The following is a 27,014-nucleotide window of genomic DNA, read 5'->3' as shown; positions in this document are numbered from 1 at the left end:
AGCAGCATGTCACCATTCTGACAAAAAAATCCCTCTGGGATCTCCTATAACAAATACCAGCAGACTCCGCCGGTTCATACAAGTCCTGCATGATAAACTACATGATAAAAATCTAAACTGGAATATTTTGATCTGACTTATTGAGTCACGCTAGCTCACAAAAGTGCTTTGTTTACCGTTATTTGACAAGGAGAGGCAAGTTACCATCTTCTGATAGAATTTGTAGCTATTGTATTTTATAAAATGATGGAAAGGGGGAATAAAGCCACAGGAAAGATGGGCAAGCAAAAGTGTTGTTTCCAGTCTGAAAGACATTAATATCTTATCATAAATCCTCTATCGCAAGCTACTCACTCCCACCCTCTAATGTATTTACTGGTGTCTATAGTCAGTTTTGACAGGCATGGTTCAGTTTTAGTAAGTATAAATTGACAATTTAATTGCTCATGTTTCTTACACTCAAATCTTCGAAAAAGGACAATTTTATTAGCAACTGAACACGGAAACAATTAAAAAGGTGCTATAGCGATGTTCTAACACTGCACAAAAATATGTTACTGCATTGAGTAACCCGAGTGTGAACTGATTATGGATTCGGTTCAGAGAGTTGCGAAGGTGTGCTATAAGGACGACCTTTCCCCTTCATTGCCGACGTTAATAGAGAAAATGATGTTCTTCTTCATGGACTCATAGTTCATGGACAGAGGTTTAGGAATGAGAACGGAAACATTCATCAGAATGTAATAATGTCATAACTAACGCTTTATTTTAAAGAAGTATTAAAGCGCAGCAGACTTGCATTAAAAAAAACTGGGGTAGTTTATTCAACTTCCTTCCCAGGCTGAAGCTCGGGTTGCGAATCGACTGCCCTTTATAAAGATGGTCCGATTTTCATTTCCATTCCAATCAATTAATAATCGGGCAGTTTCTGTAACAGGCAAGCAATCCGCCACGCCAGTTTTACGCCCTAGCGGCTAATTGAGAACCTTCCTCACTGTCCCCCACCCCACCCCGGTAAGTCTCGGCTTATAAACCAATCCAGATGGACAGGAAGAAAGTCTCTATGATTGCTGTTAAATATTTTAGCAGAGGAGTTGCGGCCGGGTTCTGGCCCGATGCCCCCTGATTGGTTAATCAGTCGATGGCTCAGTTAATGGTCTCTGTTCTATCTGCATTAAAAAAAGAGGGCAGTTTTGTTGTCCATTACACAATGTTGGTATAATAATCCTCCTAGTTCTCTCCTTCCATTTCCTGCACTGATAAAATGACTAGTATTTGGGTTTTATAAAGTGTTTATGATTCTGCTTTCGACCACATAGAAATTACAGCACAGAAACAGGCCATTTAGCCCAACTGGTTTGTGTCGCTATTTAGGCTCCATATGGGCCTCCTCCCACCCCTCTTCAACTCACCCTATGAGGGGCCACGATAGCATAGTGGTTATGTTACTAGACTAATGACCAGTAATCGGGAGTTCAAATCCCACTGCAGCAACTGGGGAATTAAATTTAGCTAATTAAATAAATTTGAAATTAAAAAGACAATATCAGTAATGATGACCATGAAATTGTCAGCAAAGCCCAACTTGTTCACTAAATTGGCCTTTAAAGAAGGAAATCTGCAGTCCTTACCTGGTCTGGCCTATATGGGACCCCAGACCCACAGCAATGTGCTTGACTCTTAGCTGCTGTGATGCCCTCTGAAATGGTCGAGCAAGCCACTCAGTTGTACCAAACCACTATGACAAAGTCAACACTGTGGGAGTACCTGCACTGTAAGGACTGCAGTGATTCAAGAAGGTGGTTCACCACAACCTTCGAGGGCAATTAGGGATGGGCAAAAAAAGGCCAGCGATGCCCACATCCCATTAACTATTTTTAACAAAAATCGTTCTATTCCTTTCTCCCTCATATGTTTATCTAACTTCCCCTTAAACACATCTATTGCCTCAACCACTCGCTGTGGTAGCGAGTTCCACATTCTCATCACTCTCTGGGTAAAGGCATTTCTCCTGAATTCCTTATTGGATTTATTAGTGACCATCTTATATTTATGACCCCTAGTTTTAAACTCCCCTACAAGTGGAAACATCTTCTGTACATCTATCCTATCAAACCCCTTCATAAGTTTAAAGACCTCTATTAGATTCACCCCACCAGCCTTCCCTTTTCTACAGAAGAGCGCTCCAGCCTGTTCCGTCTTTCAAATACATGCAGATGATATTTGCCACCAAGCACACAAACTTTTGAATGTGTCTGGACACAATCAGAAATCACATTGCATAAATGAAGCTTGGCACGAAATTTTCCCGTCACATTAAAAAAAAGACAAATCACGGAGTCTCAGTCTATATGTCTCGTCATTTGCAGCAGTTACTAGCTAGCCAATTTGTGGCTTGTCAGAAAACGTATGGATTTTCCAAATTAAGCAACTTGTAATGATAGCTGACACTGAACATGGTTGAATTCATTTCACATTTATTTAGATCGGAGGGAGGAGGGAAAAAATTGGCCCAATCTGAAACAGTGCAGATTTGATGCATCGCAATTCTTAACAAATGGCAAAACAGCTATTAAACTTTTAAATCTCAGTGTGGAGAAGTGACAGCGTTGGAGGTCACCACCCCATCACTAGCTTTCTACAATGTATTCTTCCAAACTTAATGTTGCTTAATTCAGATGATCTCATATCAATTTTAAGCATTTAATTCCCACTTTGTTATTGGCGCTGCTTAATTTAAATTATTCAAAAATCACATTTTTTGTTAAGCACAAAAGACTTTGTATTATCAGAAATAGACTGTCGTGGCAGATACACATTAGGTTCGTGGAAGTTTAGTAATGAGTATATGCCTCCCTTTTCTCGCATGGTACTGCTGTTGGAACAGCTCTTTTGGTAGGTACACATTTATATCCAGAGTCTATTGCCCCTTGAAGGATTATATATGCTAGTGGCCATGCAAATAATCCTCAATATCCCGAGGTCTATTGGTGATATGTATTTCTTGTTAACCAAAGTCCGTGCTTACACACCAGAATGGACACTGACACTGCGAGATCACTGCACTCCTCCAATTCTGGCCTATTGTCCATCCCCGATTTTCTTACGCTACCATTGGTGGCCATGCCTTCAGCTGCCTGGACCACAAGCTCTGGAATTCCCTCCCTAAACTTCTCAACCTTGCTCTCCTCCATTAAGATGCTCTTTAAAACCTACCTCTTTGACCAATCTTTTAGTCACCTGTCTTAATATTTCCCTATGTGTCAAATTTTGCTTGATAACTGCTCCTGTGAAGTGTCTTACTACATTAAAAAGGTGCTATATAAATGCAAATTGTTGCTGAAACCAGATTTTGATTTGAATTTGGAATTCACATTCAGAATTTTTATTCCTTTATTCTGAAAATCTCTCACAAGTCACCGTTATCCAAGCTCATGAAAGTGATCTATTATTTGCCCTCAGCAGATGGGCAATACTGCATTTACGTGACCATCCCCTAATATTTGGACAACTGAGTATTGCTAGGGCATCAAGGGTCAACTGCACTGTAGACTGGAGACACAAGGTCTGACCAGGGAGGGGTGGCAGGTTCCCTTCCTTGAAAAAGCCATTTGCTTTTTAATGGTCATTTTTCCTGGTGTTAATTACCAGATTTATTCAACTTAATTTCACAATTTGCCATGACTAACAACTTCCAGATTGCTAGCCTAATACTGTACAATATTAATTCAATTGCCCGCAAAGTGCATTTGGGCAATTTGTAGCATTGCTCTGTCCTTATTGAAATTCATCATCATAGGCAGTCCCTTGAAGCGAGAATGACTTTTTTCCACGCCAAAAAGGGATGAGTTTCAATGAAGGACCTGATATTCCAAGTCCCGAACTACATTGTGAAAGACCCTTGAAATTAGAATGGTACCAAGGATACGGAGCTTCAGTTACGTGGGGAGACTAGAGAAGCTGGGACTGTTATTAGAGCAGAGAAGGCTAAGAGAGCAGAGATTTAACAGAGGTGTTACATAGAAACATAGAAATTAGGTGCAGGAGTAGGCTATTCAGCCCTTCGAACCTGCACCACCATTCAATAAGATCATGGCTGATCATTCAACCTCAGTACCCCTTTCCTGCTTTCTCTCCATACCCCTTGATCCCTTTAGCCATAAGGGCCATATCTAACTCCCTCAAAATCATGATGGGTTTTGATAGTTTCTCCTTATTTATTCCGTTTCCACTGGCAGGAGGGTTGGTAACTGGAGGATGCAGATTTACGTTAATCGGCAAAAGAGCCAAAGGTGAGATGAGGAGAGGTTTTTATTTTATACACACAGTTGTTAGGATCTGGAATGCAGTGCCCAAAGGGTGGTGAAAGCAGATTCAATACACTTGAAAAAGGAAAAACAATGAAGGCCTGTGGGGAAAGAGCAGGGGAGTGGGACTAATTGGACAGCTCTTTCAAAGAGCCAGTACAGGCACGATGGGCCGATAGGCCTCCCTCTGTGCTGCAAGATTCTACATAAAGAGAGTTTGGGCAGCCTCTACCTAGTTTCAAATGAATATGAGCCCAAAGCTCAAATTGGCAACAAGAACTTTCATTTATAGGACACCTTTAACATAGTAAACCATCCCAAGGTGCTATACAGGAGCGTTATCAGACAAAGTTTGACACCGAGCCATATAGAGATATTCAGACAGTTATTCAGACAGGTGAACAAAATGCTTGATTGAGGGAGGTAGGTTTTAAGGAGTGACTCAGAAGGAGGAGGGGGTTGCAGAGGGGTTTAGGGAGGGAATTCCAGAGCTTAAAGCCTCAGCAGCTGAAGACACGGCCACCAATGGTGGAGTGATGAAAATCAGGTATGCTCAAGGAGGCCAGAATTGGAGGAGCGCAGAGACATTGGAAGGTGGTCGGGGTTACAGAGATAGCGAGGGACGAGGGCATGGCAAGATGAGAACATGCTCTCAGAGACACCACAGGGTTAGGACAGAGGGGATGGGAGAATGGTGCTGTAGAGAGGTCTGACATGAAGTAATAGGCATTTGGTTAGGGTAAAGTGTAGGAAACTTTACTCTGCGTATAACCATGCTTAACCTGGCCTGTAAGTACCTGTTGCTGACTTCATTTCCCCAGCTCTAACATTCTTCATTTGAACCAGCACATAAAAAGTTTGATTCCTCTTTGTAAAACAAAAAGTCTCACTGCATGTCTGTGGTTCATTATTGAACAAATTGAACTTTCTCTCAATTCTTCATTACTGTGATGCGCAAGTACTAGTGTGGAGAGCGTAACAAGGTAACAGGGCTTCACTGCAAATCATTTCTCTATAAATCAGTAAGAAACTGCCTCCAAACTCTGACCTGGGAGAATATGTTGTGGATTAATTCACAAACACTGCGAGTCACATTTGCCACTGTCAAAACCTGGAATCCCTCCAGTCCTGAATGAAAACAGAAATACAGAGCTGCTCGATAAACAGCAGGAGTTTTCATACCCATTCAACGCCGACCTATAAAAAGTTTCAATATTCTGTTTCAGTTTAACTGTTGAGGTCTTTTTTAAAATATACAAAAAAAGGTGTTAACTCGACGTGTTAATTCTGGTGTACAGACCTCTCTCAGTGATAGAGAAACTCTTAAGACAGGAACACCAACTAGCCTTCGGACTTAACTAATGTTCAGCACCACTAGGCTCCAATTGCACCCTCAGTTTGAACAAAGAACTATCTCCTGCTCAGAATCAGAACTTTAAAAAACACAGTTCATCTTTTATCTGCAAGGCTTAAAAAGGACTAATTAATTCCCAGGTTTAGCAAGTCAAGAGAGACCTGATTGCATTTTTTGGCACAAAAAACATTGGCAAGTTCGTGTTTTCTGCCTACCAGTGCTAGTACTCCAATGGGATTTGGCTCCCTCAATTCCGATTAGCAATTAGGTATTGGTTTTATATCCAAAGCACTTGTTAAAACCACATAGGGTACAATTCATCAAACTTCAACCCAGATTGCAAGCACAAGATAACCAATCATACAACATTGCAAGGAAGGAACTGGGGGGAGTGACATTAATCAGTTAATTATGTTGAGTTTGACCTCTGCCTTACAGGAGGGGAAGACAGTTGCGTCTTGCAGCCCCCTTCCAACCTTCGCTCCTTCTCCCAGCCCTCCCCGGTTTACCTGATCTCCCGATTCGGTGGATTTCTCCAAGTGCTTCTCCTTGTAAAGGGACCACAGTCCAACATTGGGCAAGAAAACCAGAGCCACGACAAACAGGCCGATCATCTGCAAGAAGCGCTTCTGCTTTCGTTTCATCCCGTAATGGGTAACTTTCCCTCCTCCACGCTTTCTCCAACAAACTATGGCTGGAGCGATGCCTGGTCCAAGACTTGCAGAGAGAGAGAGAGCGAGGGTCTCCTAAACCCAGCCACCCAGCAGCGCTTGGGCAAGGGGGCAACTCCTGATGCACAGACCTCGAAACCTGCAAAAAACAATACATATTTTAAACAAAAGACAAATCTACATATATTTCAGGAACATCTGATTTTAGAACCGAATTTGACAAAACTTGTAAAATTGATGAGATATTTAATGGTTAATACTCAACTTTATATCATATAGACACATAATTGGCAAGATAGTTAATGGTTAACACAACTTTATATCATATAGACACACAATTGACAAGACGTTTAATGGTTAACACACAACTTTATATAATATTCACACAGACACAAGATATGGAATTCTCTTGGTAGAAATGGTTATTGACAACAGAAGGACTGGCAGCGTATTTTTGTTAATTCTATCGCGGGTTGAATGTAAGTGGGAACCAGAGATTGAACCAAGACAAGGTCCTTGACTCGGGACCCCTGGACTCAGCCCCACTTACCTCGGGATGTGAACACTTGTATCTGTATCGCCGCAATGATCTCCTCATGCAACCAATTTGACACTGACTGTGTCCACTCCAGGGCTGACAGCCGCTGTCTCTCTCTCTCTCTCTCTCTCTCTCCCTCCTTCTCCTCCACTGGCTCACTGTGTGGTCTAATTATCTGATTATTGGTACATAATCCCTTGACTCGACCAGGAACTGCGGGATTTCAGGCGGTTGGCACTGTCAGTGATCCCAGGGATGATCTGCACTTGCACTGATAGCCTTTAGAATGAAACGAGGCGGCTGCTTACATTGAGCGGGAGTCTTGCTGATCTGGTCTGCTTTCAACTCCCCCGCCCCCCTTTCGCACACTAAAAGCTTTTAAACACACACCACACACGTGTGGGGACTCGGATCTCTGCAAGGGTAGGCTCCTTAACAGATGCAAAGCAACGCGAGCCCGGCCGAATTGGGTGGGAGGAAATGATTAATAATAATAATTGAAGGCAAAAAAGATATCCATTCAATGTGGGCTGGTATCTTCCCCACCCCGAGGAGCAGGGCTGGCCCCCCTTGTCTTAAACGGTGATGCACCCAACAGCAGCAAGGGGCTGACGCAGGGAAACGCCGCCCCGGCTCATGGGCTTAAAATAATCGTCTGTAGCCAATGACATCTGGAAGAGAGAGAAAAAAAGAGTTTGCATTTGTAGCGAGAGAGGACAGAGAACCCGCCGGCTGCTGCCTCTTGCCTGTGTCTGGATTGTTTGTAAGTTATTTGCTCATAAGGGACCGGTCAGTGAGACGTGCAACATTACAAAGGAGTTGCTCCAGCTTATACTTGTTTGTGTTGAGATTCAGCCTGTCTTTTTCTTAACACTTAGTTATTTTTTAAATAATCAAACTCCTTTGTCTTATTTTGGAGCGGCTGGTCCCACTCCCCTCGACCTAAACTTGCTCAGAGGTCTGTCCATGTGCTTTTTCACCGATCCACTTTCTCCCTCTCTCTCTCTCTCTGTCCACCCCCCACCTTCTCCCCATCACTCCACGCTATGTAAACACGCTCCACTTCTAGACTTGAATGACAGGAGTCTTTCTCACCTGCTGACGCACTGGATATTTTTTTTTTGGAGAAGTCGAGTTTGAACCTGTGAGAACCGAGAAAAAAAAGACCTGCAGTCCATTCAGAGAAAGAGATTGAGATCGGCGTCTCTCTGCCCTGTCTGCAGGTACTTGCCTGGCCAGCAGTGTAGTAACACATTCCACTCCACGATGGAGCCAAATCCACACATAAGTCGCCTCTTTCTGTCCCATTGATCCGAAGATGCAAAGCGACTTTTTCAAACTGGTAAATCAATTCAATTCATTATCAGTCCCATTTAAAAATTAAATGTTTAAAAAAAAAATCAGATCGATGTTTTAAACATTTTATAACCACACGTTTTAAATAAAAATATTTGCCAAATCAATCTATCTCAGATTTACACACAGGAATCAAAAAGAAAGACTTGCAATTACATAGCATCTTCCACAACCACCGCTCATCCCAAAGTGCCTTACAGCCAATGAAGTACTTTTTGAAGTGTAGTCACTGTTGTAATGTAGGGTAGGCCGCAGCTAATTTCTGCACAGCAAGCTCCCATACACAGCAATGTGATGTGACCAGATAAACTGTTTTTTGTTATGATTGTTGAGGGATAAATATTTGCCCTGATACCGGGGATAACTCTCCTGCTCTTCTTTGAAATAGTAGCCATCGGAACTTTTACGTCCAGCTGAGAGAGCAGACGGGGCTTCGGTTTAACGTCTCATCCGAAAGACGGCACCTCCGCCAGTGCAGCGCTCCCTCAGCACTGCACTGGAGTATCAGCCTCGTGTTATCCTGTTGAGGGATATGTTCTGTAAAGAAAAGTAAAGGTGTTGCCTTATCTATATAAACCAATAAGGAGACACTGAGTTAGCCCAAGGTCAACAAACAAAAGTGCACCCTTTTTAAAGCAGTAGAACTAATAAGAAACTAAACCACACAAAAAAGAAACATTAATATTATTATCAATCTCCACTATGTACTTCAGTCCTTGCAGTGCCCACCGGTCACAGAATGTCTTAAGCGTACCAGTAGACAACGGGTGCTCCCTCTCCAGGGGCATCCAGACACGGACAAGACCGCGGTAGCGAGACAGGCAGCTAACCTGGCCCTAATAATGGCCACCTTGGCCAGATCCAGGGGCAGATCCACAAGGAGGTCCTCCTACTTACCCCTCTCACCTACCCCTCCCTCAACACTGCCAAAGATCATGAGCCTCGGACTAAAGTGCAAAATAAGGGTGTTGCTGATCGGGCACCTATTTGTCCGATGGGAAAGAGAAATGTGCATTATTGTGGCAGATTTGGGAGTACTCCTGCCTCTGACTCAGAGCTTTGTCAGTTCGAGCTCCAAGTTGGATCTTAATCTCGGTTTACATTCCAGCGCAGTGCTGAGAGGCAGCTGGTTTGTCAGAAGTGCTCTGTCGAGCTGTAGGAAACTACAAGGGTAGGAAGGGGAGTATGGCTCTGTGGAGAGATGTGAATGTTAAATTTGAGGTGCTGAGTGAACCGGCAGCCAATGTAGGGTGGCAAAGGTGAGGGTGGTGGGTGAGTGGCATTTGGTACAGGATAGGTTATGGGCAGCAAGGTGAGCTGATATTTATAGCAAATTAGAGGAAGACCATTGGAGTCATTGAGCCTGGAGATGATTGGGCATGGATGAGGGTTTTAGTATCCGCTGGGCTGAGGCAGGGTTGGAGAGAGATAATGTCACAGAAGTGGACGTAGATGATTTTTCTTTGTGGTGGAGGGAATATGGGATCACAAGCATAACTCGGGGTTGAACAGGAGGCTGTGGTTCCCAGGTTTAGTCTGGTTCAGCCTGAGAGTTTTGGCTGGGGAGGGGGATGGAGTCATGTGACAAGGGAAGCATAGTTTGTGGCAAGGGAGGGCTGAAGATGATACTTTGGTCTTTCCAATGATTAGCCAGAGAAAGTTAAGAGTCAGAAGGTTGTGGGTTCAAGTCCCACTCCAGAGATTTGAGCACAAAAATCTAAGCTGGCACTCTAGTGCAGTGCTGAGGGAGTGCTGCACTGCTGTCTTTTGGTTGAGACGTTAAACCGAGGCCCGTCTGCTCTCTCAGGTGATCCTATGGTAATATTTTGGCAAAGAGCAGGTGAGTTATCCCCAGTGTCCTGGCCAGAATTTATACCTCAATCAAAGTCACTAAAACAGATTATCTGGTCATTGTCACATTGTTGTTTGTGGGATCTTGCTGTGTGCACAAATTGACTGCTGCCTTTCCTACATTACAACAGCGACGTACACTTTGAAAAGTACTTCATTGGCTGTAAAGTGCTTTGGGACATCCGGTGTTCGTGAAAGGCATTGTATAAAAGCAAGTCTTTCTTTCAATCATCCCCACCGAAAACAGATGGCCTGTTTATTCATCTCTGTGCTGCTTGTGAGATCTTGGTGTGCGCACAATGGCTGCCTACACAGCAGTAGTCACTGCACTTCAAAGCAATTCATTGTATGTAAAGTGCTTGAGATGGTTCTGAGATCAGGCATTAAAGAAATACATCTTGTTTTGATGGCGGTTGGATATTTTAGAAGAATGAGGTCAAAATAACTCTTCACCCAAAAGTAACAGCATCCCAATAAACTGGGACAACAGAGCTCAAGTTCTGATGACACTTGAGAAATTCAGAACATATATACAAATTGGTATCAGGCCCCTTTTCAGAATGTTTTTGTTGTAGAATCAATGGTGGATTTTGTACTTTCTGTAATAGCTGCTCATAAGTGCTGATATGCCCATTGAGTTTGTCCATGGGGTTTATTTTCGGTCATGTTGCGGAGATGGTGTTTCACAACATGATTGCACTACATCAGGGATACACTAGAGTTTACGAACATGAAGAGCGTGCTTTACTGAAAAGTGCAGTGCTTTGCCCAGATAATCTATTGTTTTACCTGTGACACACTGAGAGTAAAATTATGCCTGCCAGTGCTCTCCATTGCTGTGACACACTTGAAGGGGTTCAGAGCTCATCATAAACCACTCAAAAGTCTGTAAACATTAACCAACAACTGAGTGCGTGTCACAGTAAAACAGGGTCTTGGTCGTTGTACCAGAGAATAATGTCAAAATATTGCTGAATTTATGCCGCGATTAAACAGTGTTACAAACCCGAGACTGGTAAGTGTCGGGTGCAGCTCAAAGCTGGTGAGAGCTTTACCTCGTTCTGCCATAGAATCATAGAAACTTACAGCACAGAAGGAGGCCATTTGGCCCGTCGTGCCTGTGCTGGCTGTTTGAAATAGCAGTCGTGCTCAATCCCATACCCCCACTTTTTGTCGGTAACCCTGTAAGTTCCTCATCCTCCAGTACCTGCCCAACTCCTTTTTAAAACTCTGGAATCAGCATCCACCCCCTTTTCGGGGAGAGCGTTCCAGATCCCAACAACTCTCTGCGTGCAAAAAATGTTCCTCATCTCCCCTCTAGATCTTTTGACAATGATTTTGAATCTATGAACTTTAGTTATTGACCCACTCACTAGGACATAATCCTTCTGTATGTGTTCATTGCAATTTTTTTTTTCTGGCTGAAATAGTAAGAAATTTCATTTAGATAGCAACTTATTTAACCTCTCAGAAACATTCCAGTACATCTCCACATGTAATTAACTATTTTTGTGCAGTTAATGCTGTTATGTGAGTAAAAACCTTTTCAACATAGCAAGATCCCGCGAACATCAATGAGTTGAATAACCAGTTAACATAAGAACAGAAGAATCAGCAGCAGGAGTAAGCATTCGACCTCTCGAACCTGCTCCACCATTCAATAAGATCATGGCTGATCTTCTACCTCAACTTCACTTTCCTGCATGATTCCCATATCCCTTAATTCTCTTAATATTAAAAAATCTATCGAGCTCTGTCTTGAATATACTCAACGACTGAGCTTCCACAGCCCTCTGGGGTCGAGAATTCCAAAGATTCACCACCTTCTGAGTGAAGAAATTTCTCCTCATCTCAGTCCTAAATGAGATTTATTCTCAGTCAATGAGACTAACAATCTGCTTCACACCTTCTCGAGATTAGATGCCGGGCGTGGAGAGCAAGGATCAATCCCTGGTCCGTGCTGTGTTAGCTGAACTCAGCCAGGGTCATGTTTATTGGAGCACAACAATTGGACTCAGTGGCCACTGGGCTGGGCATTGGGCCGGGGTAAGGGACAGGTGAGGGAGTTCAAATGTAAATCAGACAATGATCACACCCCAGATTGCTGTTCAGCCATGAACTCATTGAATGGCAGTGCAGGCTAGAAGGGCCAAATGGCCTACTCCTGCACCTATTTTCTATGTTTCTATGTTTCTATGTTTCTAATGAATCCCGACTTTGTGTGGACATCGGGCAAGGGACAGGATCAGGCCCATTGCGATGCTCCCCAAGGTTGAATATCCAGCCACTGCTCCCTCACCATAGAAACAGGAGGAAGCCATTCAGCCCCACGAGCCTGTTACATATGAACAAGAGCAAATTCAGCCCCTCGAGCCTGTTACATAGCATCAGGAGGAAGCCTTTCAACCCCTTTCAAGCCTGTTACATAGGAACAACAGGAGGCCATTCAACCCCTCGAACCCATTCTGCCATTCAATTAGATTATGGCTGATTTGTACCTCAACATCATTGAGCGCCATTGCCCCATGTCCCTTGATATCCTAACCTAACCTATTGATCTCAGCTTGGAAGGTCCAATTGACCCCCAGCTTTTGGTGCTGGGAGAACTTCCTGTTCATCTTTCAGTAGTGCCACAGAATCTTTAAATTCCATCTAATCTACCAGATGGGGCTGTTTAAAGCCTCAGCCAAAGGCTCGTACCTTCTCAGTACTGCACTAGTCACTCTAGCCCAGATTCTGGAGCAGATTCACAGAATCAGAGAATAGTTACAGCTCGGAAGCGCTCAGCTACCCGACTCCCCTGCCCTTTCCCCGTAGCTCTGCAATTTTTTTTCCTTCAGACACTTATCTTTTTAAAGCCATGATTGAGTCTGCCTCCACCATCCTTTCAAGCAGTGCATTCCAGATCCTAACCACTCACTGCGTGAAAAAGTTTTCTCTTGTGTCGCCTTTGGTTCCTTTGCCAATCACCTTAAATCCATGTCCTCTGCTTCTCGACCCTTCTCCCAATGGGAACAGTTTCGCTCTATCTACCCTGTCCAGACCCCTCATGATTTTGAACACCTCTGTTAAATCTTCTCTCAATCTTCTCTGCTCCAAGGGGAACAATCCCAGCTTCTCCAGTCTAACAACATAACTGAAGTCCCTCATTCCTGGAATAATTCTCATAAATCTTTTCTGCACTTTCTCTAAGTGTAATATAATATATATATATATATATTATAGCTCCACCCAGTGGACTACAGTGGTAATGCAGCCATTGCTGTTTACAACAATGAAGAGGGAACAGGTTACCTGACATGTTCCTGAAGTTAACAGCATCTTAGAGCCTAGAGTATGTTTGTGAGCTCGTACAGAAGATATCACATTGGCAACGAAAGATAGAATTTCTGGATAACCGAGCTGAAATTTGTGTTGGTGGATGTTTCAGCCAACAGACTGAGAGACTTTGAGAGCTTCTTTGTTTTGATTAAGAGCAAAAAATCCAAGGTAAATTACAAGCACACTTGACTGAACTGCCAGAGTCCAGATGGCCGCGCCTATGGGAATAATAGGGCACTTCGATGAGTTTCAATGGGGGTCATAATCTTAGAAAAAGGGGCCGCCCATTTAAAACTGAGATGAGGAGGAATTTCTTCTCTCAGAGGGTTATAAATCTGTGGAATTCGCTGCCTCAGAGAGCTGTGGAAGTTGGGTCATTGAGTAAATTTAAGACAGAGATAGACAGTTTCTGAAGCGATAAGGGAATAAGGAGACGTTCGGAGTGTATTTGGAGTGGCTAGAAATGTTTTACACCGCGAATAGTATAATCGAAGTCCCCGATGATGAAAACCGTAACCAGGTGGTGTTGGAAAGAAAATGGGCTATTTTCTTAATTAAAGAAGGGCCCGAGGTGTATGAAACCCTGAAACATGTCTTTGTGCCTGTCAAGCCAAAGCAGATTCTAACTAAGTTATAACAGCATTACAGTCCTGAGTCCCTCGAAATTGCTGAAAGTTATCGTTTCAGAATAGGAATACGAGATCAGTTACCTGACGAATGTATCAGTAAGTACATTTTAGCATTAAAAAAGCTATTTATTCACTGTAATTTCAGAAACTTTCAGGACCGAGCATTCTGTGACCGCTTTGTTTGTGGGATGGAAAATGAAGTGATCAGAAGAAAGTTGTTGACAACTCCTGACTTGACTTTAGATTTAGCTTGTCAGACAGCTATGTAAAGAACATAAGAACATAATAAATAGGAGCAGGAGTAGTCCATACGGCCCCTCGAGCCTGCTCCGCCATTTAGTATGATCATGGCTGATCGATTCATGGACTCAGGTCCATTTCCCTGCCCGCTCCCCATAACTCCTTATTCCCTTATCGCTTAAGAAGCTGTCTATCTCTGTATTAAATTTACTCAATGACCCAACTTCCACAGCTCTCTGAGGCAGCGAATTCCACAGATTTATAACACTTTGAGAGAAGAAATTCCTCCTCATCTCAGTTTTAAATGGGCGGCCCCTTATTCTAAGATTATGACCCCGTTCTAGTCTCCCCTATCAGTGGAAACATCCTCTCTGCATCCACCTTGTCAAGTCCCCTCATAATCTTATATATTTTGATAAGATCACCTCTCATTCTTCTGAATTACAATGAGTAGAGGCCCATCCTTCTCAACCTTTCCTCATAAGTCAACCCCCTCATCTCTGCAATCAACATAGTGAACCTTCTCTGAACTGCTTCCAAAGCAAGTATATCCTTTCGTAAATATGGAAACCAAAACTGCACGCAGTATTCCAGGTGTGGCCTCACCAATAACCTATATAACTGTCGCAAGACTTCCTTGCTTTTATACTCCATCCCCATTGCAATAAAGGTCAAGATTTCATTGGCCTCCCTGTCAATGGATATGGCCGACCAATATTCCCAAATATTTCGTACCATTTCGAGTCATCAGACAACTGAGGTGAATCACCTACAGGTTAAAAGTAAAATTCAGGTGGGCCCCAAGGCCTCAGAAACTGACCAAGGTAACAATACATTGAAGCCATGCTATCGGTGCCTGGGACAACACATTGCTCAAAGTTGTCCATATGTGAAGGCAGAATGTTTCTTCTGCAGGAAAACTGAGCATCTTACGAAGGCACGGTGACTGAAGAGTAAACCAACGTTCAAGGCTTTATGTAGAAATCCCCGGACACTACATAGCATGAAAGAAAAGCAACAGGATGAAGAGATACACATCATCAGGAGCACGAGGGTAACTAAAAGCGATTTGAAAAGTATCATCCAAGTAGATTTTGCAGGAACCAAGATACCCATGGAAATCAACACTGGTGCATCCGTGAGCGGAGTACCAGAATCGCTACATTTCGACAAATTGCATGATTTCCCATTGGGGAAATCCAAGATAGAGCTGCGAGGCTACTCAGGAGAGAACATTCCTGTGGTAGGTTGTATTGTGTTCCGAACACAGGTGAGATGCTGGGATCCCTTGGGACTTCAGGGGATGCGCTCCCTGGTGGCGGAACATGGGAGTGCATACTTTACAGATACACAACATCACTCCTCCCCAAAGTCAAAGTGAAAACTATTTACAAGGTGAGGCGGTTGGGAGCCTTTCTTTCCCTGGTGAACCACCTTGGTACAAATGTCTGTTCTGGTGTGTTGGCTGTGCCCTTGCTGGCTGAGCCTGGCCTTGCTGGGCTGTTGGACATGATGGGTTCGATTTCGTGGTGTCGTTGATCCTTTGGGTGTGTCTTGTGGGCTCGAAAAAGGTGGTGTCTGCTGTGGGTTGTTTAGGGCAGTCTGTGAACCGCAGCCTCGTTTGGGCCAGGTGCAATCTGCAAATTTGTCCATTGGCTAGTTTGACTACAAACACCCTACTCCCTTCTTTAGCTATCACGGTGCCCGCAATCCACTTAGGACCATGTTCATAGCTTAGCACATACACAGGGTCATTCAGATCAATTTCCCGTGACACAGTGGCGCGACCATCGTTTACATTTTGTTGCTGCCGCCTGCTCTCTACCTGATCATGCGGGTTGGGGTGAACCAGCAAGAGTCTGGTTTTAAGTGTCCTTTTCATGAGTAGCTCAACCGGGGGCAAGCCTGTGAGCGAGTGGGGTCTCGTGCGGTAGCTAAGCAGTACTCGGGACAAGCAGGTTTGGAGTGAGCCTTCTGTGACTCGTTCAAGGCTCTGTTTGATTGTTTGTATTGCCCGCTCTGCCTGCCCATTGGAGGCTTGTTGAAACGGGGCGGAGGTGACATGTTTGATCCCATTGCAGGTCATGATTTCTTTAAATTCGGCACTCGTGAAACATGGCCCGTTGTCACTGACCAGTATGTCAGGCAGGCCGTGGGTGGCAAACATGGCCTCAGGCTTTCAATGGTGGCAGTGGCGGTGCTTCCCGACATTACTTCACATTCAATCCATTTTGAAAAAGCATCCACCACCACCAGGAACATTTTACCGAGAAACGGGCCCGCATAGTCGACATGGATCCTCGACCATGGTCTGGAGGGCCAGGACCACAAACTTAGTGGTGCCTCTCTGGGCGCGTTGCTCAACTGAGCACATACGCTGCATTGCCGTACACAGGACTCTAAGACAGAGTCGATACCGGGCCACCACACGTGGGATCTGGCTATCACTTTCATCATTACAATACCCAGGTGTGTGCTGTGGAGATCTGAGATGAACTTCTCCCTGGCCTTTTGGGTAGCACTACACGGTTACCCCACAACAGGCAGTCTGCCTGAATGGACAGCTCATCCTTTTGCCGCTGGAACGGCTTGATTAGCTCTTACATTTCAACGGGGATGCTGGCCCAGCTCCCATGCAATACACAGTTTTTTACTAGGGACAGCAGAGGATCTTGGCTGGTCCAAGTCCTAATCTGGCGGGCCATGACAGGTGATTTATCATTTTCAAACGCTTCCATGACCATCAACAAGTCTTCAGGCTGCGCCACCATCAACAAGTTTGCAGGCTGCGCCATTTCCACTCCCACGATGGGCAATGGTAGCCGACTGAGAGCATCCGCACAGTACTTGGTGCCTGACCTGTGGCGGATGGTATAGTTATAAGCTGATCGCGCGAGTGCCCACCTTTGTATGCGGGCTGAGGCATTAGTATTTATCCCCTTGTTTTCAGCAAACAGGAATATGAGGGGCTTGTGATCGGTTTCCAGCTCAAATTTGAGGCCAAACAGGGACTGATGCATTTTCTTTACCCCGAACACACACGCTAATGCCTCTTTCTCAAACATGCTGTGGGCCCTCTCGGCCTTAGACAAGCTCCTGGAAGCATAGGCAACAGGTTGCAACTTCCCTGCAATGTTAGCTTGTTGTAATACACACCAGACTCCGTACGACAATGCATCACATGCTACCATCAGTCTTTTTCACAGGTTATACAATACAAGCAGTTTGTTGGAGCATAAAATGTTTCTGGCTTTCTCAAAAGCAATTACTTGATTTTTTCCCCATACCCAGTTCTCACCTTTACGCAATATCATATGTAGGGGCTCTAAGTGGGTGCTTAAGCCCAGTAGGATGTTACCAAAACAGTTGAGAAGTCCCAGGAACGACCGCAGCTCAGTGATGTTCTGTGGCCTGGGCACGTTCCTGATAGCCTCTGTCTTGGCGTCTGTGGGCCGAATGCCATCTGCCGCGATCTTTCTCCCAAAAACTCCACTTCTGTTGCCATGAAGACGCATTTCGATCTCTTCAGCCGCAGCCCTACGCGATCCAGTCGCTGGAGGACCTCCTCCAGGTTTTGTAGGTGCTCGACGGTGTCCCGACCCATGATCAATATGTCATCCTGAAAAACTACCGTGTGTGGTACCGACTTGAGTAGGCTCTCTATGTTTCTCTGGAAGATCGCTACAGCCGACCGAATTCCAAACGGGCATCTGTTGTAGATGAACAGTCCCTTGTGCGTGTTGATGCAGGTGAGGCCCTTCGAAGACTCCTCCAGCTCCTGCGTCATGTAGGCCAAAGTCAGGTCGAGCTTGGTGAACGTCTTGCCTCCTGCCAGCGTCGCAAATAGGTTGTCTGCCTTAGGTAGCGGGTATTGGTCCTGCAGCGAGAAACGATTAATAGTTACTTTATAATCACCGCAAATCCTGACCGTGCCATCACTTTTGAGTGCAGGAACGATCGGGTTGGCCCACTTGCTGAATACCACCGGGGAGGTGATGCCCTTGCCTTGCAGCCTGTCCAGCTCGATTTCCACTCTCTCATCATGTGAGGTACCGCTCGCACCTTGTGGTGAATGGGTCGTGCCTCTGGGACCAAGTGGATCCACACCTTCGCCCCGGAAAAGTTTCCAATGCCTGGCTCAAAAAGGGAAGGAAATTTGTTAAGATCCTGGGTACATGAGGCCTCATTGACATGTGATAGCGCTCGGATGTCAACCCAGTTCCAGCGGATTTTGCCCAGCCAGCTCCTTCCAAGCAGTTTGGGGCCATCGCCCGGGACAATCCAGAGTGGCAGTTTGTGCACCATGCCCTCGTAGGTGACCTTGACCATAGCGCTGCCCAGGACAGTGATAAGCTCTTTGGTGTACGTTCTCAGTTTCATGTGGATGTGGTCTGAGTGCCTTGTTGCACCACAGTCTCTCAAACATCATTTTATTCATGATGGATTGGCTAGCGCCAGTGTCCAATTCCATAGCTACGGGTAGGCCATTCACTTTTACATTAAGCATTATAGGTGGACATTTGGTCGAAAATATGTGCACCCCGTGTACTTCAGCATCTGCCTCCTCCCTCTGAGGCTCAAAATTGCTTTGATCCACCATGGACCGATCTTCCTCTGCCACGTGGTGGATTGCAGGTTTTGCAGAGCTTGCAGCTCATCGGCAAACTCGTTGGAGGTGCCCCATTGTTCTACAGCTCTTGCAAACATACCCTTTGAAGCGGCATGAATAGGCTAAATGGAAGCCTCCACAACGCCAACAAGGTGTGAATTGCCTTGCATTCATCCTTTGTTGTGGACTCTGATTCATCTGGGTCACCTGAGACCTGCTGGTAGTTGCAGACTCGTGGTTTCTGCCCTGTACATTTCTGCTCGCAAACGCAGTTCCAGTTAATTTATGAACATTGCTAGCACTTGTGTGCTGAGAGATTTGTTTGGTGTTATCACTGGTGGAAATAAACGCCTGTGCTATCAGAATGGCCTTACTGAGGGTCGATGTCTCTACAGTCAAAAATTTTCATAGGATGGTCTCGTGGCCAATGCCCAGTACAAAAAAGTCTCTGAGCATTTGCTCCAGGTAGCCATCAAACTCACATTGTCCTGCAAGTCGCCTTAGCTCGGTGACGTAGCTCGCCACTTCCTGACTTTCAGATCGCTGGCACATGTAGAACCGATACCTCGCCATCAGCACACTCTCCCTCGGGTTAAGATGCTCCCGAACCAGTGTACACAGCTCCTCATACGACTTATCTGTGGGTTTCACTGGAGCCAGAAGATTCTTCATGAGGCTGTAGGTTGGTGTCTCGCAGACCGTGAGGAGGACCACTCTCCTTTTTGCAGCGCTTCCTTCTCCGTCCAACTCGTTGGCTACAAAGTACTGGTCTAGCTGTTCGACAATGGCTTCCTAGTCCTCACCTTCCGAGAACTTCTCCAGGATGCCCACAGTTTGCTGCATCTTTGCATTGGATTTGTATACTCGTCGCCAGTTATTGTGTTCCTAACACAGATGAGACTGCACACAGGGAGGTTAAAGTAACAGTGACCTCAGTCTTTATTAAGACACTCCAGTGTGAGGAACAGGCCTTAGGGGCCAGTTTATATACAGTGCTCCCAAGGGATGCTGGGATCCCTTGGGACTTCAGGGGATGCGCTCCCTGGCAGCGGAACATGGGAGTGCATGCTTTACAGATACACAACACTTTGTATCACCGTACCGGTGAAATACAAGGATCAATTTCAGAGCTTGCCTCTTTTAGTAGTGGCAAGAGATAAGCCTGCCTTACTAAGAAGAAGTTGGTTGGGATCACTGAAGCTGAATTGGAGTGAGATTTTTCGTGTTGAAACGAGATTTGCATCGAAGGATGATGTCATCAAGAATTATCTGAAGATGTTCTGCGAAACAGGCAATCCGATCCAAGGCTTCAAGGCGAGTGTCAGGGTACAGAAGGACGCTAGACCGGTTTACTGCAAGCCACGTCCCGTACCATATGCATTCAAGGAATATGTTGAGCAAAAATTCAAAAGACTAGAGACTGCGAACATTATCTCTAAGATAGATCTCTGTAATTGGGCTACACCCATTGTTGTTGTACCTAAGTCCAATGGTAAGGTAAGATTTTGTAGTGATTATAAAGTATCCGTAAACCAAGTTCGAGAGGTTAATCTCCCCAATACATTGCCAAATGTAGAAGATTTGTTCACAACACTGACAGGTGGTCATATCTTTTCAAAGTTGGATCTTACAAATGCCTACTCACGACTTGTACTAGATGAAGTCCAAATCATGCTTGACTATAAATACTCCTCTAGGCCTATATCAATTTAATAGGCTACCAATTGGAGTCACTTCCGTCCCTGCCATATTTCAAGGGGTGAAGAATCAGATTTTTCAAGGTATTGAAGGGGTAGTATGTTATTTAGATGACATACTCATTTCAGCAACAGGCAAATCCATAATGACATATTGAATGAAGTCCTCAAACAGCTAGAGAAGCACAGAGTATGAGTGACTGCTCGCAAGTGTGAGTTATTTCAAAACTCAGTGGAGTACTTAGGCTACAGAGTAGGCAAAGGGAAAGTTGGATGCAATCAGAAATACACCCACTCCCAAGAATGTCACTAAACTTCGATCATTTTTGGGTCTTTTGAACTATTATGGGAAGTTCCTACCATATTTGGCTACAATGTTACATCCACTGATGAACTGTTGAAAAAAATAGGTCCTTTGGAAGTGGTCAGAAGAATGTGATGCAGCATTCAAGGAGTGTAAAAGCAAATTGGTAGAGAGCACCATGTTAGTTCACTATGATGTATCAAGCTAGCACGTGACGCCGCTCCATGTGGAGTTGGGGCAGTGATCTCTCATGTACTACATAGTGGGGAGGAGAGACCAATTGCTTTTGCTTCACGCACTCAGTGCCAGTGAGCGTAATTATGCGCAAATCAAAAGGGAAGCTTTGGCATTAATTTTTGGGGTCAAGGAGTTACGAAATACATGTATTATAGTTGTAATTTTACCATTGTTATGGACCACAAGCCCCTGACAGAAATCCTCCATCCAAAGTCCCCAGTTCCAAAATTAGCTGCAGCCCGAATACAGTGATGGGCTTTGATTTTGTCAGCATATACATATGATATTGAATACAGACAATCAGCTGATCACAGTAATGCTGATGCAATGTCTAGATTGCCTTCCCCATCACAAGTTACACCCGATAGGGAAGAAGTGTTTTATTTTTCATACATTGATGAACTGCCAATCACAGCTGACAAAATTGGTAGAGCAACCAAACGTGACCCAGTTATGTCAAAGTTGTATGATTATATTGCAAATGGCTGGCCAAACCAGGTAACAGAGAAATATATTCATCCATTCTTCATTCATAGGAATGAATAATCAGGGGATAAAGATTGTATCATGTGGGGTGCAAGACTGGTTATACCAAATAAATTCAGTTCCAAATTATTAGAAGATCTTCATGACCAGCACCTGGGAATGTGCTTGACCAAGAGTTTTGCATGCAATTATTTATGGTGGCCAGGTCTAGATAAACATATAGAGTACATTGTGAATCAGTGTACGACATGTCAATCGGTAAGCAAGCAACCACCACCAGTGCCATTACAGCCATGGAAATGACCTCCCAGGGTGTGATTGCTGAGCTAGAAGGACGACAATTGTTCATTGTGATTGAAAGCCATTCGAAGTGGGTAGAGGTGTTTCCAATGCGAAAAACAACAACACGTAAAACACGAGACAATTTGTGAAGATTATTTTCTTCAGTTGGCCTCCCAGAAGAAATTGTTTCTGATAATGGAGCACAATTTAGTTCAGAAGAATTTGCATGGTTCACAAGCAAAAATGATGTGAAACATACCAAGGTTCCAATGTACCACCCTGCTTCAAATGGTGCAGCAGAGCACACTGTCCAAATTGTAAAATGTGCCCTCATAAAACAGATGATGGATCCAAATCCAAAGAAATGATTGGACCACAAATTGGCTAATTTTCGAATAACATATCATAATACTCCTCATACAACTACTGGTAGAACACCAGCAGAATGTTTCTCAAACAACAGCTACGAACCAGATTCTCGTTGTTAAAACCAAACTTGGCACAGTCTGGAGAAGAGACACAATTAAGACAGAAAGAGAATCATGATAGAGGTAGAGTAAGGGAGAGAGTGTGAAATTAAACCAGAAGGTGAGAGTGAAGAACCATTACCATAAATGGTTAAAATGGTTACCAGGAAGAGTGGTGAAGATATGTGGTCCTCTCACCTATTTGGTCAAGATGTTTGATAATGGGCAAGTTAAGTTTGTTCACATTGATCATATTTTACCTACAGATATGGAAGGAGTTGAAGGTTGGAATGATGTGATTATTTCTGACTCATCAGATAGTCTTATTACAAGTACAGTACCAGTAGCATATCCTACGTCAAATGTACTAGAAACAAGTCCAAGAGAAAGTCAGAATTTAAGTCTGAGTCCGAGTCAGGCAGACAAGCAGTCTGAAGTTGTAGAGAGATCCAGTGTAAATCAAGGGCATCCCTTGGAGGAAAACTTTCCTCAGGATCAGCTTAGACTGAGTCTAAGTTCGGCACCATGTTCGTGGAGTTCTGTTCGAGAGCGATGGTATCCTCCTTGAAACAGAAAACAAGTGGTTAAGCTTGATTTGGAAATATAGCAAAATAAGTCCATATTCTTTGTAATGTATAATCATTCATTCATTCATAGGCAGTCCCTCAAAACGAGGATGACTTGCTTTCACGCCAAAAAAGGATGAGTTCACAGGTGTTTCAATGAAGGATCTAATATTCCAGGTCCTGAACTACATCCTGAAGGGTGGAAGTTGTTTGTGCGTGGATTTTTTTAATGTAGGGTGGCCGTTGCACACCACACGGACTTGCAGAGCTATGTCTTGGTCCAGTGGCGACTGGAGACCTGCTCTGCTACACGGACCGAGTGCGCACACATATCAGAGTGTGGGCTGGCCCGTGCTGCCCCTGGGCCCTTGCTTCTTCTAGCCCCGAACTCACGCCTCTTCTGCGCCTCGATCACGTCCCTCTACAAACTGTCGCCGCTCCTTCACCCCGCACTCGCCGCTCCTGTGTCTCTGCCCAGGCTCCAATCACCAACCTGGACCTTGATGACGTCCCTCTTCGCTGCCATCGCCCTCCTGCACCAGCTCGCACAGTACCTTGCAGTGGTACGCCACCACGCTGCCCATGGCTCCCGCTCACCACTACTTTTATGGCCCTGACCTGCCACTGATGGTCTCTCGCAGGTCGGGGCCACCATGCTGAACGTGGATTGGTTGGTGAGCGTGCCACTATTGAATTCTCACCCAATCCGCCTTTCCTTGCTCACTGGTTCTTCCTCCGCAGTTTGACTCCATGGCCCCGTGTTTGACTGAAGCGTGCGAGATCCAAGTTGAAGTTGAAGTCCATCGGGTTGGAGAAGTGAGGCTTCGCTCTCGGTCCTTACCCTTGAGGGTGGGCAATCGTGCCTTCACGTAGGATGTGAGAGGTTAACTATGCAAGTTATGAATGATGATTGTTATAATTACTTCTTCATTAAGGAGGGAGAAGTGTAATATATATAGCTCCACCCAGTGGACTACTGTGGTAATGCAGCCATTGCAGGTTGCAACAATAGAGAGGGAACAGGTCACCTGACAGTTTCCTGAAGTTAACAGCCATTTCAGAGCCTGTGTGTTTGTCAGCTCGTACATAAGATATCACATTAAGGTGATTAACATCCTTCCAAAGTGCGGTGCCCAGAATTGGACACAGTACTCCAGTGGGGCCAAACCAGTGTTTTACACAGGTTCATCATAATTTCCATGTTTTGTACGTGAGGATATTAGTTCTCTGTGTGGCTTGAACCCACAACCATCCCCATCAGAAGCCAAGGTGCTACCGACTGTGCCAAACTGACTCGCTATCCTGAAGTGACAATATTTTTAATACAATCTTTGGTTTGGTAATTTCTACTTTTCTTAATATTTTCTTTGGCGTGAAAAAAATATATAAATTCTTAAAACAATTCCCTAATACAGAAATGAGAGAAGGGGCACTGTTCGAAGTTAAATGGGTGATACCACTACTGTCAATCACTGGGTTTCACAATAACATTAGAAACTCATTTAATGTGTGAAATGAAATGCCAGCAGCAAGAGCAAGAAGTTCGGGCACGTTTTAATAAAGCACTGTGCCACATCGGGGGAGAGAAAGACAGATGAATGAGTATTGAATTGACATTCAAAATTACACATTGTTACCAAAGTGATATGGAACTTATATATGTAAAAAAAATGCACCCAGATCTCAACAACAACTTGCATTTATATAGTACATTTAAGGTCTCAAGGCGCTTCACAGGCGCATAATCGAACAATATTTGACACCGAGCCACATAAGGAGGTTTCAGGACAAATGACCAAAAGCTTGGTCAAAGAGGTAGGTTGTAAGTTCCATCTTAAAAAGAGGAGAGAAAAAGGTAGAGATACGGAGAGGTTTAGGGGGGGAAATCCAGAGCTTAGGGCCCAGGCAGCTGAAGACACGGCTACCAATGATGGTGCAATTAAAATCGGGAATGTGCAAGAGGCCAGAATTAGAGGAGCACAGAGATCTCGGAGGATTGTAAGGCTGGAAGAGATTACAGAGATAGGGAGGGGCGAGGCCATGGAGGGATTTGAAAACAAAGATGAGAACTTTAAATCTTGCATATGATGTGCAGTATGACAAAGACACTCAACACAGGCCTGTTGCGGAGAAAATAATTGTTTAATTGCTTGATCAAGGGAGACACGGTCTACATCAGTTCCTTAACTGGATACCTTCCCAAGCGTTCTCATCTAACACTTCAGGAGCTGCTTCTTTTATACAGAATTCTTTACAAAGTCATCATTTACATTATCATTGGTCAGTCTTTCTGCCGCGTGACAATTTTTTTTAGCTTTGTTACAGATTGTTCAATTTTAACTTTGCTAATTGTTTCACATCCTCCTTGGGTATCAACATATGTATTCTGTATCCTGCCTCCTGCCACTAACAGGAATCTATTTCTTAGTTCTGAATAACAACAGGAATCTATTTCTTAATTTTGAATAACAACAAGAAGCTATTTCCTAGGTCTATGACATTAGCTCTGAATAACAGGAATTGCACCATTGTCCTACAGGGGCACCTGCTAATTTCACCACATCAGCAAATTGTGTTTTTGCCTTCCTAATCTAAAACGTGTTTAACTCTTTAATTCCTGCTTCAATCCACATTATGGTCACATGGTTATTCTATCTTACTGGACTCGTGTGTCTCCTGCTCCAATTTTGTTGATCAGGCAATAGGATTGGGATACTCACAACTCATATCAGGTATTCGTGTTGGTTTGGTTCATCTCCCCTGTTACCTATTTTCAGCGAAGGCTTCCTTTTGTATTTCTGAGCGGCTTTTACCAGCTCTTTCATCCTTCTCCACCTACATCTAAAGCATCATTCAAACAGTAACATAAGTATAACCATCATTTGCACTATCACAAATACATGTGACATAATTCTTATCCAAGGGTGTACATGAACATTAAGTCCAAAATTCCATTGGCCAACACTTTGTTGCTTTTGCAGCTTAACAATCTCTTTCATCAGAATAATGTATTTTTGTCGTGGCTCATGGAAACTCTTCTCCAATACTGTCTGTTCCTTGTAAGGGGAGCTTGGGGTGTGGGTTCGAATCCACACTCCCCTGAGGTTCTGTACGTGCGATTTATGAGGATGGGTGAGTAATGAGGCACCAGACACAGTGGGTAAGAGTGCAAAATGCCTAATGTTGTTTATTTAGAATAGTAAACACAAAGATAGGGGGCATAGGAAGAGGTCGTAAATAGCAGTAATGGCACAATCTCACTCAACAACACAAAAAATTCTCACAACAGTTCCTATTGGCAGAATGGTCGAGAACCAGAGGACACAGATTTAAGGTGATTAGCAAAAGAACTAAAGGCAACATGAGAAAATGTTTTTTTACGCAGCGAGTGATTAGGATCTGGAACGCACTGCCTGAAAGGGTGGTGGAGGCAGATTCAATCATGACTTTCAAAAGGGAGTTAGATAAGCACTTGAAAGAAAAAAAATTGCAGGGTTTTGGAGAAAGGGCGGGGGAGTGGGACTAGCTGAGGTACTCTTGCAATGTCGGCATGGGCTTGACGGGCCAAATGGCCTCCTTCCATGCAGTAACCATTCCATGATTCTATGACTTGACCTGCAGCCCCTCTGCTGTCAGCTTGGCCCAGTTGTAACACTCAGGAGCTTGTGGGCTTGCACCCCTCACCAGACTTTGAGCGCACAATCTAGGCTGAAGCATCAACGTAGCATTGAGGAATTGCTGTGCAGTTTAAGATGTGTTGTCACTCAGATGAGACTCTAAACATGAAGCCCTATCTATCTCTCCCAGTGGTTCAAGTGGACCACAGCGATTTGTGACATTATTGACGAGCAGCAGGAGTTCTCCCAATGTCCTGGCTAACTTTTCCCTCATGTACCACTAAAAGCGGATTAACAGGTCACCCATCTCAGTGCTGTTTGTGCACCAAAGGCTGCCGTGTTTATCCACAGGGCAAGAATCATGTGATTTCAAAATTATTTATTATACCTGCAGCTTTGCAATATTTCAAAGAAATGGGATTGCATTATTTTTGCTTGCTTGTTTTTTCTTCCTTAATTTTTTCCCCTCCTTTCCTTCCTTC

General features: G+C 44.2%; 1 protein-coding gene across 1 annotated transcript in view; it reads right to left on the bottom strand.

Annotated features, from left to right (window-relative positions):
- galntl6 (polypeptide N-acetylgalactosaminyltransferase like 6) overlaps window positions 1-6,305 on the bottom strand; it is a 1,584,079-nt gene extending 1,577,774 nt beyond the window's left edge. Inside the window, exon 1 of the mRNA XM_070895622.1 lies at window positions 6,171-6,305. Coding sequence (XP_070751723.1) covers window positions 6,171-6,305 — 135 coding nt within the window. The remainder of the gene's footprint in view (window positions 1-6,170) is intronic.
- Between the last annotated feature and the right edge of the window lie 20,709 nt (window positions 6,306-27,014).

The sequence above is a fragment of the Pristiophorus japonicus genome, chromosome 1, assembly GCF_044704955.1.
Source record: "Pristiophorus japonicus isolate sPriJap1 chromosome 1, sPriJap1.hap1, whole genome shotgun sequence".
NCBI classification, from domain to species: Eukaryota; Metazoa; Chordata; class Chondrichthyes; family Pristiophoridae; genus Pristiophorus; species Pristiophorus japonicus.
This window is presented reverse-complemented; position numbering and strand designations above follow the sequence as displayed.